The sequence below is a fragment of the Scyliorhinus canicula genome, chromosome 25, assembly GCF_902713615.1.
Source record: "Scyliorhinus canicula chromosome 25, sScyCan1.1, whole genome shotgun sequence".
In the NCBI taxonomy this organism is placed as follows: domain Eukaryota; kingdom Metazoa; phylum Chordata; class Chondrichthyes; order Carcharhiniformes; family Scyliorhinidae; genus Scyliorhinus; species Scyliorhinus canicula.
This window is the reverse complement of record NC_052170.1, coordinates 2,738,561-2,752,932: the sequence shown is the minus strand read 5'-3', so window position 1 is coordinate 2,752,932 and position 14,372 is coordinate 2,738,561. Positions and strand designations below refer to the sequence as shown.

General features: G+C 45.7%; 1 protein-coding gene across 3 annotated transcripts in view; it reads left to right on the top strand.

Annotated features, from left to right (window-relative positions):
* Nucleotides 1-13,338, top strand: part of raver1 (ribonucleoprotein, PTB-binding 1) — a 34,444-nt gene extending 21,106 nt beyond the window's left edge. For 2 of the 3 annotated variants that reach the window (XM_038784635.1, XM_038784633.1), the window contains 9 exons: nucleotides 862-1,133; nucleotides 1,442-1,520; nucleotides 2,062-2,252; nucleotides 3,231-3,302; nucleotides 3,722-3,802; nucleotides 4,318-4,389; nucleotides 5,501-5,623; nucleotides 8,723-8,800; nucleotides 10,354-13,338. In XM_038784635.1, the coding sequence (XP_038640563.1) occupies nucleotides 862-1,133; nucleotides 1,442-1,520; nucleotides 2,062-2,252; nucleotides 3,231-3,302; nucleotides 3,722-3,802; nucleotides 4,318-4,389; nucleotides 5,501-5,623; nucleotides 8,723-8,800; nucleotides 10,354-10,500 (1,115 nt within the window). In that variant the 3' untranslated portion in view covers nucleotides 10,501-13,338. The remainder of the gene's footprint in view (nucleotides 1-861; nucleotides 1,134-1,441; nucleotides 1,521-2,061; nucleotides 2,253-3,230; nucleotides 3,303-3,721; nucleotides 3,803-4,317; nucleotides 4,390-5,500; nucleotides 5,624-8,722; nucleotides 8,801-10,353) is intronic. The other variant, XM_038784634.1, reaches the window with a different exon arrangement.
* The last annotated feature ends 1,034 nt before the right edge of the window (nucleotides 13,339-14,372 follow it).

Below are 14,372 nucleotides of genomic sequence, written 5' to 3'. Positions count from 1 at the left end.
GCTCCCACAGCACCTACCAATTAATTTACACTGATTGAGGAGAGAGCTTTCAGATCTGCTAATCGGCATCTTTCATTGGGGCTCTTGCAGCTTGCTAACTGCTTTGCAGTTAGATTTGCTTGCAGGGGAGGAGTCAGTGCTGGGTCCCAGCTGGGCAGATGTGAATGGAGGACCCAAAGAGCTTGCAGGTGGCCCTCTCCCAATGTCACAGGGATGAGGATGGTGTGCTGTCCAGGGCACAGACTACACTGAGTATCACCACAGTGTGAGATTTAGAGATTTCTTAATCTTTCCAGGGTTTCAGATGGCATTAATATTGGGCAAAGTAGATGAGGGTTGATTGAATCCCAGGGTTGAATAGCTAATTTTGTCGTAAATAGAAGCTGTGGAGTTTATTTTTAATATATATATATATACCAACCAAACATGTTGCTTTGAATCGACAGTCATCATCAACGTCCTGTCGGTTCATCTTTACACACACCTCGTCATCTCGCTCTGAGGACTGACACCTTCCAACAACCACAGGCTGTGATCGATGAAAAGCATTCATTCTAACCATTGTAGAGAATTTTTATCTTGTGCTTTTAAACCCAAAAGGACTTTACCTCCTGCATTGGGTGCAGCTGGCGTTACAGGTCGGTACAGATTGAGTTTTAAATAACACTGGACTGAATTGGAGAAAGAAGATTAGCAGTATTGATATTACAATTACCAATGTCTGCCTCCCCCTGTTGCAGTCTGAATTGGGTGACAATATGGAGTTTTTGGATTGAGGATGGTTTGATTTAACGGCTACCTTTACTTTACCAGGCGTCTCACTTAAGCTGGTCTTCTCAACATCATTTGTTCTCCTTACAGGGCTGAATTCTGAAAGAGTGCAGGGACAGATGAAGATGCCTATGATGCCAATGGGAACAATGCAGTCCCAGCAGTACCTTGGTCAAATGCCACCAGACATGCAGGGAATGATGGAGAATCTGCCGCATTCTCGACAAGTGACCTCTCCTCCAGTTACTCCAGCTCCTCTACAAGGCCTCCCCACGTCCATTCTGGGCTCCGTGCTCCGTGATTTGAAGAAACAGAGGAAACAAAGCATGGCGCAAGTGGAAACTGGCTCAGTCACATCAGGGGTGAGAGGCCAGGCTTTAAACATTTTCCAGGGGCTGCAGTGGGTTTTTTTTCCTGTTTAATCCTGTCTCGTCCCCTGTTACATCCTGGGTGGGAAACATTGGCAATTCCTTCCAACTAATTGTTCAGCCATTTTTTTGTGTGCTTTCTTTACCAATTGGAAACTTGTGATTGAGGAGTTTAGATCGTGACTGTTAACTCAGAGCTGGAAATGTTTTAAATGCACATTGTTGTAAAATGCAGAGAGTTTGTAGTGACTGCGATGAGGGAATATTCTGACTGTAAATATATTGCCATGTTTCTGTTGCAGCCATCACTGTTGGGAGAACCACCAAAAGACTTCAGAATGCCTCAGAATCCATATCTCAATCTGCAAAGTGTGTTCCCTGGTAAGGAGCAGACGGTTAGCTTGATATTAATGAGCATCAGAGGGTGTGGATCATGTCATAATTGATGCTCCCGTTATGCTGCATTTTCCCTCCACATATTTGCAACGAATGTCAAACTGTGGATTGAAAACATTTTGCTTCAAACTATAACTAAGTGAACCCACTATCCCACAATCCCGAAACCCCATCTTCTCCATTCTGCACAGCAGCCCTGCGCTCCCCCCCCCCCCCCCCCCCCCCCCCCCCAATATGTCTCAGCCCCTCCCTATCTGTGCCACACCTGCCCTCAGCCCCTCGGCGCAGGTCACTCTCACCATCTGTCTCCCTAGTACCCGTCACCCCTGCCCTCTCCCCACCCTGACCCGCCTCACGGATGCCACCCGCTCCGCAGACCGTCCCTCTTCCATTCCGCACACGCCAGCCCGCCACACGCCCTGAACCTTGCTGAACTTTGTACCTTAAGCATCCATGTCAGGCACAGCTCTGAGGCACAACGTTACCAGGTTCTCTGCTGCCATTAAAAATGCTCTTTATCTCATAGGTGATTCCAGCAGCAACTCAATGTCTTATGGCCAGAGCACTGGTCTTCTGGGGAACTATCCCAGTTCCATCTCCAGAGGTCAGCAGGGATCCAGCATCAGTGACTATCCAGAGTCTGGAAGCAGCCAGTTGAGTTATGGAAATTATGAAAGTTATGATGATTACAATCAGTCTTACAGGGATTATGAACAGGTATGTTTGGAATATATTGTCTGTTGGCAGTTTGTCACAATCAGTGGAATCCTTTATCTGAATAATCTACCATATCCATCGTTCTTGTTCAGTTCCTATTACCTTTTTTCTAAATTTAGAGTACCCAATTCATTTTTTCCAATTAAGGGGCAATTTAGCGTGGCCAATTCACCCACCCTACACATCTTTGGGTTGTGGGGATGAGACCCACGCAGACACGGAGAATGTGCAAACTCCACACTGACAGTGACCCAGAGCTGGGATCGACCCTGGGACCTCGGTGCCGTGATACTGCAGGGCTAACCACTCCGCCACCGTGCTGCCCTCAGTTCCTATTACTGAGTAAACATTTGCTACGGTGTTTGTCTACTGCTGTTGCCAACACTTGTTTCTAGTCTCCCATCATCTGTTTGTTTAGGGAACTGATCCACAGAGCAGTTAGGCACATTGGGGAGGCTGGTCACTTTAATTTTACTGTGGCAAAGTATTTGCATTTTTCATATGAAACTCAAAATTTGGTAATATATTGGCAAACTATATATGCTGTGAACTTTCAGGTGCATTGGGGTATTCACTCTAGTTTTGAGGGAACGCTTAGGTTTAGGGTGCCGTCTTTCAAGTTAAACCATTGAGGGTTAGGCTTGTGTTTGGCCCATGGATACCCATCACATCGGGGCTGGTTTAGCACAGTGGGCTAAATAGCTGACTTGCAATGCAGAACAAGGCCAGCAGCGTGGATTCAATTCCTATAATGGCCTCCCCGAGCAGGTGCCAGAATGTGGCGACTAGGGGCTTTTCACAGTAACTTCATTGAAGCCTACTTGTGACAATAAGCGATTATTATTATATCAGATTACCTGTCTTTATCGTGAAGACTGAAAGAAATAGAACTGCCCATGTTCCAGTAACTACCTCAGAAAGGAAAAGAGAAAACTGACTTTATTCTTTTAAGTTAACATTCTAATTTTATTTTATTAGGAAGGAGAAATGGAGCGCTACCCACCATCACGTAATCCTGGGCCTAGAAGCTACAGTCGTGACAGAAATGAGGTAAATCTTCAAAAGGATATCTATGATTGGAAGTCTGGTGTAGGCAGCTGGATGCTTGGGTGCTGTAGGGTCTCGGGATAGATTAGCTCAGTTTACAGGCCGAAGGACCTTGGATTTCCTCTCCAGACGAGAAGAGTTAACTCTTCACCAGGGCTATAATCAGCAACCTCGGTACACTGTGCTGGGCTTTGTGTTCATTGCCAGTGCCCTGCATAGTGAGGAACTAGGTTTAGCTTGGATTCTGTGAAGGTTAGACTGCTGTGACGAGCCTTGCTGAGATTCACTTGTACAAAGGCTGGTCGAGAGAGGTAGCAGCAGGAATCTGTGGGAAGTACCAGGCGATTATGGGCTTTGACAAAGAAAAGATGTTTCTCCAGTGAAATGAATGGTCTGATTTTGAGGTTTTTTTTCCTGATTAGGAAAGGGAGCTGGAGAGATACTCAATGTCCCGTGACCCTGGCCTTGGAGGAATGGGGGGCTACGGGCGTGATCGAAATGAGGTAGGTTTTGCAAAGCAAGTTGACAATTAGAATGCAGCATTCGGGGCGCCGTGTTAACTGGTTCATAACTCCCTTTGTTGGCGACTCTGCCTTATTAAATTCAGCCGCCAGTAACTGCAGCTCCTTTTACTGGATACAGTCCATCCCATCAGGGCGGGACAGCTCAGTGACTGATTTCAGTCATCGCTGTTGTTTGGAACTCGGAAGACTTCCAACATTCCCAACTCTGTCCTCAGCCCAGTCTGTTGCTCTGTCTGTTCATCTCTGGCAGCCTGGAGTTGGCAAACTACAGTCAGCCTCCGCAGGAAGGCCGAACAGCCACTCATTTGCTGTCAGCTGCTGCAAAGGGATTGGCGAAGGTGCAAGGTGTAGTCGCATAGCCTGATGGCACTTGCTTCCAATAATGACCAGTTGAAAAAGTTGTGGGCTGTCAGTAAAACCTGTCCGGTGCCCCAATAAGGAGTTGATGCCCTGAGGAGGGAAAATCCAAGTTCACTTGAGGTTTTTTTCATTAGGAAAGGGAGATGGAACGATACCCACTGCTGCCGGACCCTGGACATGGAGGATATGGATCTGACCGAAATGAGGTAAATATTAGAATTAAAAAACTGTTCAAATTATTCCCCAGACTCCAGATTGCTAATTAATCAAATCACAGCTTCTCTGTACTGTGCAGAACATTTTGAGTTGCCTAGTAACAGATCAGGGAAACATGCATTACATACTGTCATAAAGACCTTTTCCAGGTTGATCCTTGGTCTCTGGGTTTACTTGGTGGCACGGTAGCACAGTTGCTTCACAGCTCCAGGGTCCTAGGTTCGATTCCTGGCTTGGGTCACTGTCTGTGCAGAGTCTGCATGTTCTCCCTGGTGGGTCTGCGTGGGTTTCCTCCGGGTGCTCCATTTTCCTCCCGCTATCCAAAGATAGAACATAGAACAGTACAGCACAGAACAGGCCCTTCGGCCCTCAATGTTGTGCCGAGCCATGATCACCCTACTCAAACCCACGTATCCACCCTATACCCGTAACCCAACAACCCCCCCTTAACCTTACTTTTATTAGGACACTACAGGCAATTTAGCATGGCCAATCCATCTAACCCGCACATCTTTGGACTGTGGGAGGAAACCGGAGCACCCGGAGCTGGGACCCTGGAGCTGTGAAGCATTTATGCTAACCACCATGCTACCCTGCTGCCCAGATGTGCAGGTTAGGTGGATTGGCCATGCTAAATTGCCCCTTAGTGTCCAAAAAAAGGTTAGGTGGGGTTAGGGGGATAGGTTGGAAGTGCGGCCTTAAATGGGGTGCTCTTTCCAAGGGTCGGGGCAGACTTGATGGGCCGAATGGCCTCCTGCACTGTAAATTCTAGGAATATTTAGAATTCACCAAAACTTCTTTACTCTTAACCTCAGAATGGGTTCAGGCTAATCAACCTATTAATTCTGGATCCTCATCCAGTACATGTGCGTCAACACCGGCTGAGACTGTTTTGCTGGGGTCCAGTCTGAGGGATGTAACTGTCCAGGTTGGTTAGATTCATCCTGGTACAAACCTTGAGAGAACAGGGGCAATGTAAAGTGAGGTTATTTGGCTGTTTCTCCTGGATTGGCCGGAAGTTCTCTTCAAATTACAGTCATTTGGAAATTGTTGAACTTTGTTTGAAGTGTAAGATTGTTAACATTCTGTTCCTTGTTTAAGCGATCAACACCAAGTGGATACAATGATTTGGAGCCTGCCGCCCCTTCCATGTACTCCAGCTCTCCCACATCCTATTTCACCAGTGGTGTAAGAGCTGGACTGCGACAGGGCTACTCCAGCAAGGTATGCCACCAATTGTTAGCAGACTGTTTTGTGAAGCTGATTTATTAACTAATAACCAGGGTTTATTTACACCCGAGGCAACACAGCTTTCTCTAACTGTGAGGGCAGCACATTTTAACTAGGATGCTCGGATCATTTTAATATCCCACCTTCCAGTTTTTAGTAATTTGGTTTCCCCTCCCAGTGTGTGATTGGTTAACTGATTGCAGCCACGGTTGGGCAATGTCACTCCAGGGTGAACCAGTCAGGAATCCTCTTCCTGGTTGATTGTCCAGTGACATATCCTCTGGAAAGAGTCCGTGTGTGAATGTTCACAGCGGATAGACTCCACCTAGACTAGAATTCACCACAGTTAAAATAACTCAACTAAAGTGGGGTTTGTGCCGGACGTGAAGCCAGACTTCAGTGAGGGGAGGAGTGCGGCTGGCAGTCGCCTCTCCCTGTGGAAAGCTGGGGTTGAAGTGTTGATACAGTCCTCCATACCCCGCTAGCGCCCCATGTTGGTTCTAAATGAATTGTAACACTGGACCAAGATCCTCAAACATGTCCAGGTGCATCGTGTACAGTGACTTATTTTACAGAGCATTGACTCACTACGGCAATTGTTTGTTGAGGGAGGAAAGGTTATCAGGATGCCATGAAATCCTCTTCCTCTTTGACCAGTCAACAGATGGATGGGATCTTTGTTTAATACAGTATCCTCAAATAATGGTTCTGTAATCCCGTGGCACCTTGCTGGTGTCAGGCTTGAAGGCACATCCCCAACCTGGGCGGTTGTTGAGGACTGAACTGACTCCCCCATGTGACGAGAGAAATGACACTTCAGGAAGTTCTTGTTTTACCCCCTCCCTTTGCTGGGGTCTTCCTTCTAACTAGCAGCTGGGTCATGGATTTTAAATTCAGTTCACCATTTTGCTGCCTTATCCATTGAATTGGAACAAGTCTGTGATTTCTCAACTGATGCCACAATGTGGTTTTAGCTTCTGTCAGTACACTAAGTAGCCAGTAGAATTTCACAGCTCACGAGTTTAGCATCATTAAACTAGCCTTGATGCTGTGTTAGATAATCTAATTCACCAGGAAATGTCCAGGTGCATTGGGACTGGTGGTGGTGGGGGGGCTCTTGAAGAGATTTCTCTGGGCGTCGTTTTGTCACGACCTGCCATCTCTGTCGATGAGTGAGCCTCGCATTTCCTCCTCCGAGTTCTGCAATCTCTCACAATCTCCCTCGAGCCTGTCCTGCCATTTAATGAGATCATGGCTGATCTGTGACCTAACTCCATTAACAACAGCTGTCTGGGGAGAGAGTCCCAAACCTCTACCCACCCTTTGAGTGAAGAAGTTCTTCCCAACGTCTCTCCTGAACGGTCTGGCCCTAATTTTTAGACTCTTTCCTCCCCGTTTCAGAATCTCCAATCAATGGAAATAGTTTATCTTCATCTACCCTGTCTTCCCCTGTTAATATCTTGAATGCTTCATATCAGATTACCCCTTAATCCTCAATTCGAGGGAAAACAAGCCTCACCCAATCTGTTCTCGTAACTTAACCCATGTAGTTCAGGTATCGTTTTTGTAAACCTACGTTATTATTATTAGATTGCACTCCCTCCAAAGCCAAAATATCCTTCCTGCGGTGAGGTGCTCAGAACTGTTCACAGTGACTCCAAGTGGGGTCTAACCAGGGTTTTGTAAAGCTGCAGCATAACCCCTGTGTCTTTGGACACCAATCCTCTAAATATAAAGGCTTGATTATTTTCTGTACTTGTTCGTGGCATGTTAAGAATCTATGCACATGAACCCCCAAGTCTCCTTGAACATCCACTGTACATAACCTCTTTCCATTCAGAATGTACTCTGCCCCATCCTTTTTTGGTCCAAAATGGGTAACCTCACATTTGTTTACATTGAATTCCATCTGCCACAATTTTACCCATTCACCTAGTCTCTCAATATCCCCTTGCAATTTTATGCCATCATCTAGACTGTCTACAATGCCCACCTAACTTTGTATCATTTGGATGTATGACTTTCTATGCCATCATCTAATCTTGAATAGTGTGGATAATTGAGGCCCTGTGGTACACCACTAGTCACCGTCTGCCAATTAGAGTAATTCCCCACTCTGTCGCCTGGCACTCAGCCAATTTCCTAACAGTGTCAATAATCTTTCCTCAACTCCGTGGACTTCCACCTTAGTTAACAGTCTCCCATGTGGGGCTTTATCAAATGCTTTCTGGAAGTCCGTGTGAATAACATCCATGGACATTCCCCTATCCTTTACCTGAGTCACCTCTTCAATTAGTCAGGCATGACCTTCCCTTCACAAATCCATGCTGCCTCTCCCTGATTGACCAACATTTTTCAAGGTGTTCATTCCCCCACTATCCTTGATTATAAACTCCAGCATTTTTCCCACCACAGACTTCAGGCTAACCGGCCTGTAATTCCCTGGTTTTCTCCTTTCACCCTTCTTAAAAAGTGGAGTGACATGTGAAATTTTCCAATCCAGAGGGACTATTCCTGAATCTCGGGAACTCTGGAAGATTATAGTTTGGGCATTTACAGCGTGTTCCTCTACTTCCTTTAACACCCTCTGGTGGAACCAGTCAGGTGCTGGGGATTTGCCACTCTTTAGTTCCATTAACTTTCTAGTTACTGATGCTGTACTTGGGTTAATTGTATTAATTCCCAGTCCTGGGGCTGGTTTAGCTCACTGAGCTAAATCGCTAGCTTTTAAAGCAGGCCAGCAGTAACTCGTTCGATTCCCGTACCAGCCTCCCCAGACAAGTGCCGGAATGTGGCGACTAGGGGCTTTTCACAGTAACTTCATTGAAACCTACTCGTGACGATAAGCGATTTTCATTTCATTTTTCTCTATCGACAATATTTTTTTCCGGACTTCCGACAAGTTGTCGTCCTTCAACTGTAAACACCGAGGCAAAGTTATTGTTCACCGTGTCTGCCATTTCCCCATTATCACTGATAGTATTTCCACTTAGTGTTTCAAATCCTGTGTAAATGCAGAATAATTGTTGTCACCGTGTGAAATGATTGTGATACTGAGAGCTGGAGATGTGACTGTTGTCTGCTGTGTTGCAGTTAAATCCAATGCTGAGTTCTGGGGCAGGACTCTTGGGTGCTCGGCCTTCCAACTCTCCACCAGGCCCCATGCTGAAGGTAACCATCTGATCGCTCTGTTTCTCTCTTATTGTCTTTGCATTGTGCCTCTGCACATGGCATCGTAACTACAATGAGCGATCTCCTGGTGTTCCAGTTTAATGGAGTATTGTCTGGTGTAGGATTGTGCAATAGGCAATGGTCTGAGTTTGTCAGGAATGTGCATTCAAACATTAGACTTGCAGCCTAACTTGTGGCTTCCTTAGAACTCAAATTTTGAAAGAGGATTTAAATTCATCCACCTAATAGGTATTCAATTAAAGACTGTTTTGTGAAGAGTAATCCACCTGTAGATTTAATAATCTTGGTGACCTTCTCATGGGATGTCAGAGTAGAACCAATCTGTTACAGGTGGGAGAGTCAGCAGAGCTGCACAGTGTACTGGGAATAACCGTGTCTGAACTCGGAGACAGGAGGTTACTCATTCTGGATTTGGTCAGGGGTGGTGCGACCTTCCTTTTTACAAAGGAAAGATATCATAGAATTCCTACAGTGCAGAAGGAGGCCATTCGGCCCATTGAGTCTGCACTGACCCTTCGAAGACCACCCTACCTGAGCCCAAACCCCCATCCTATTCCTTTAACTCCCTCAGGCGCAAATTAGCATGGCCAATCCATCTAACTGGCACATGTTTGGACTGTGGGAGGAAACCACGCAGACATGGGGCAAACGTGCAGACTCCGCACACACAGTCACCCAAGGTTGGAATCGAACCTGAGTCCCTGGCGCTGTGAGGCAGCAACGCTGACCACCGTGCTGTCCAAGTTAAGAATGCAATGGTTCTGTGTGGTAACCACCACTCAACGTTAGTCATACAGGACCTGCCATATTAGCTGCCCTTTCGCTATGACAGCAGAGAGGCAGAACCCCAGGAAAATTGCGCGCGCACACATTTATTAACCAAGATGCTAACAGTGTTGAAGCTTTTCTGAGTTCTCTGCAACCTACCAAGATACTGGGTAGGAAAGCATCCAAGCTTACTCATTCAAAAAACTGAACCCAAGCAGACAATACCTCCAGTAAAACCCTAAAAATGAAATGGACTTTCTCAGGGTTAAAAGTATTTAGAGAAAATGCTGGACAACCTGTGAAGGCAGATCATTACACATCAGTGTGTTATAGTTTCAGCTTCATTCCTTGGATCCAATATTATTTGTAAACATCAGACACCCATTGGAGCTACTAAACAAGGGTAGCCTCTCTTCAGGGTGATGCAGTGGTTAGCACTGCTGCCTACGGCGCTGAGGACCCGAGTTACTGTCCGTGTGGAGTTTGCACATTCTCCCTGTGTTTGCGTGGGTCTCACCCCCACAACCCAAAGATGTGAAGGCTAGGTGGATTGGCCACGCTAAATTGCCCCTTAATTGGAAAAAAATGCTTGGGTACTCTAAATTTATTTTAAAAAAAGAAAAGGATGGTCTCTCTTCCTTTAGCACTTTTCTATTGAAGCGGTGTCAGCAGTGGTCGAAAATTTAGGAGGAGGAGAGGGGTACGAGTGGGATGGGGGTTGATTGAAATTGTCCTTCAGTTGATTTTAATTCTCTCTGTTCCAGGCGCCACTTGTTGGTCACAAGCGGGGTGCTTCTCATCTGATCCCATCACCTGAGCCCAGCCCAGAGGGAGGCTACATTGGACAGCACTCGCAAGGCCTGGGTGGCCACTACGCTGACTCTTACTTGAAGAGGAAGAGGATATTTTAGCTGGGGACCTGGTGTTGCCATCTAAAATTACATGGTTATGTTTCGCTTAAGGGTGTAAATCTTGTACAGACGTTTTTAATCTGTGTCAAAACAATTCAGTCTTTAGTTTTTTTTTTTGGATGAGGGTGAAACATTTATCTGTGAAGTTGGGGTATGCAGAAGGCCAGACACGTGAAACTGTGACACCCACGAATGTTAGCCACAGAAATATCACAATGTATCTCTGAACATGCAGATTCCCATTATTGATGGAAGTGAGTGAGCAGTGAGGTGGAAATCACTATCTGCCTCTCTCGTTGTTATTAGTTGAACTGTGCGACCAGTTGGTGTGAGCTGCTGGGTGGTCTATGGAAGAACACTTGCCCTCGTTAGGGCAGTGTTCGTTTTGTTTTCTCCACTGCAATTTGAAAAATGCTTAAAAGGTGGCTACAAAGATTCTCCCTGTACCAATCCCCATTTTTAAAGAGGGCTCAGTGAGCCTTTCTGTAGAACCAGCCTGAAAACAACCACTTGATGGTGTTGCTGCAGCACAGTGCACACTTAATAGATCAGCATTTTAAGCAGATATTTTACTTTAAAACCAGCCCCTATAAGTTGATGGTTTTTCTCTGCTGTGTTCTGATTCTGTGCAATTTCCTTCACACATTTCCTAAGGCATTGGAATTAATCCAGAGTGTTATTTTCCTTTGCATTGCACTGCGCAATATCCATAGTTTTTAAGATCCATCTGCACACGGCTGCTTTGGTTTTCAGTTCTTCTGCATATCCCCCTTAAAATCTGTAGTTTTATTTTTCAATGTATTTCCTTAAACTTTTCATTTAATTCTGTGAATCTACATTTGCCTTTGATTTAGAAATGCCCCTTTTTTTCCGTTAATTATTTGCAGGAAATGGGTTGCATATTTGTCCCCTTTTTTCCTTTTAAAAAAAAAAAATCAAAGTAGTCGGGGTAACTAATTTTGTTCCTGTTTTATTTGGCACGTGTGAACATATTACTGTTTGTTTCAACTTACTGACAACTTTATTCTACAAAAACGTTCGATGTTGAATTCCTGATGTCTGTTAACTTGGGGAATTTATATGCCAACCAATTTTCCACTAGGTTTGGACCAGATGGTGAACCAGAAAGATTGGGACTCTAACCTTAAAATCAGTCCAACGTAAATAGAAGCAACGGTGGCAGACACTGCTGACACTAGCTTCTGATTGGATACTGTGTACTTGTAAAAGCTACAGGAAGGTACTTCGCAGTACGTTAACCGCCTGTGCTGTGTGTAGTGTCTGGTAAACAAACTTGTTTTCCCTTAATATTTGAAGTTGGTGGTGAAATTCCTCCTCCATTTGACTGCTCCCCAGTTCCTGTGTTTGAGTCTGGAGTTGAAAGGAAACAGGTTTTTCTTGAGCATTTGTCCAGTTTGCATCTTCCAGATGTTGGGATTTGGAAGCAGACTCCCAATGCCCACGGTTGAGGTGGGTGTGGAAGGGTAGAGAACGGGGAGAAACTGCAAGAAACAGATGGTTACCAACATCTCTGGGCGTATTTCTCTTCTCCCCACACCCTGCAGCCTCCAAAAGACAAGTGCAGATGAGTGAAGTCTCGGGTGAACAAGCACATGGTGCATGGAGAGTAATATTTGTAATAGCCTCACCACTAAAAACAAAGCAAATGGGAGGAAATCGAGCACTGATCTCCAATTGTGCCCAGTCCTTTAACTGAATACTCAGTGCTTTGACTCTCTAGTCCGATCCTGTTCCAGGCTGAACTCGGGCTGGGTGTATCTGGCAAGTGGTCCCAATTCTGACCAAGTAGATAGCAAGACCTTACCAAGTCAATACTCCCTCCCCCTCCAATTGGCGTGGGGTCCATGTCCGAACTTCTGCTTTCATTGAAATACGGGACTCTCAGTTTGTGAATGGACAGAGATGGTGACAGTTGACATTCAGTCTGTGGAAGACCCCGGCCTAAGCTAGACCCTGCCCTCGTCTATTGTTGCAGACTAAGAAAGTCAATGGTAATGAAGGACATGAGCCTCAAACTCCACTCTGGCCAATTGTAGCCACGATCTGCTTATTGACCCTCCCTGTCTGTGATTCACCTGCTCAGATCCTCGGTAAAGGATAAGTCATTGGGGCGCGTTAGAGCCGTGAGCCATGTTTAACATGTCAGATCTGTCCCTTAGCCTCGAGTTCGGAAGTGAAAGGCTAAATTGACAGATTCCTGCGTTGAATTGCTATCAAGTGACCCCTGCTGGAGAGTGTGTGTAAAGGACTGGGCTCAGCTGCATTCTTTACACTGGAACCCTGTTTGACAGTCTTGGTTTGTTTATAACAAATGATCATGGAGCATCTTGGGGTTAGGGGGGCAAAATCTGGAGACAATTTCTGTAATTGAAATGGGTATTTCTACACTCTCAGTCCTCCAGAGGACAGGATGTGCAGATTGTGTCTGAAGTAGGTGTGAATATTCTTGGGATGTCCCCCACAGTGTCTCCCTGACTTTAGCTGCACCATCCGAGGAAGAGGCGTAGGTCATTCAATCCTTTAACTGTGTGCAGGTGGAGGATGGACTTGATGTTTTCTTACCGCCCCTTCCCTGTGCTCTTGAGTCCAGTCACCCAGAGATACGCTTGTTTTGTAGCTGCTTCAAGTACGTCAGAGCTCTGCAGCTTGTGTGGGGATCAAAGGTGGCATAAAGAGTCTGAAAAGTGAGTATTTTCATCATTGGACATACATTCAACTGCTTATTGAGTCGGAACTTAATGCAATTTCATGTTTGGAGAGTCCTGTATACATGAAAAAATGAAAAACATCTCTAATAAAATTGGAAATTGCTCTTAATTCAGTTTCTTGTTTCCTTTAAACATTTCTCAATCTGTCTAATCACTTGTTATCCTTCCCTTCTCTACATTTTGGTATTGTGGATTTCAAAATATTGAAGTGATTAATGATCTCCTTAATCTGATACATCTATTCCTCGTTTTGAGTCAGTTGAAAGTACAGTTCAGCACGGTTCTGACCCCTGTTAGCCCAGTAACTTTACTGCCCAGTGTGAAACTGTCCTGTTGATCTCACTTAAAGCAGCATGTTTACTCTGGGAGCACTGGGGCTGAAATGGAGAGAGTTTGGCTATGGCTCCTGCTCCTGATCTCTATCCAGCCAATGTGAATGCAGTTACGGTTTTTATTTGTTAGGCCATAAGATATAGGAGCAGAATTAGGCCACTTGGCCCATCGAGTCTGCTCCGCCATTCAATCATGGCTGATATTTTCTCATCCCCATTCTCCTGCCTTCTCCTCATAATCCCTGATACCCTTATTAATCAAGAACCTATCTATCTCTGTCTTAAAGACACTCAGTGATTTGGCCTCCTATTCTTTCACGGATGTCGGTGGCTGGGCCAGCATTTATTGTCCATCTGTAATTGCCCTTGTGAGGGTAGTGATGAGCTGCCTTGAACCGCTGCAGTCCATGTGGTGTATGTACACCCACAGTGCTGTTAGGGAGGGAGTTCTGGATTTTGACCCAGTGACAGTGAAGGAAGGTGCTGTCAGAGGAGCCTAGGTGAGTTCCTGCAGTGCATCTTGTAGATGGTCCACACAGCTGACGCTGTGCGTCGGAGTGAATGTTGTGGATGTGGTGCCAACCAAGCGGGCTGCTTTGTCCTGGATGGTGTCCAGCTTCTTGTGTTGTTGGAGCTGCGCTCATCCAGGCAAGTGGAGAGTATTCCATCACATTGCTGACTGGTGCCTTGTGGATGGTGGGCAGGCTTTGAGGAGTCAGACGGTGGACAATTGCCAAAGAATTCCCAGCCTTTGACTGCTCTTACAGTCATGTGAGTCAGACTCAGCTGTGATGTCCTGCAGTTAAGTTGG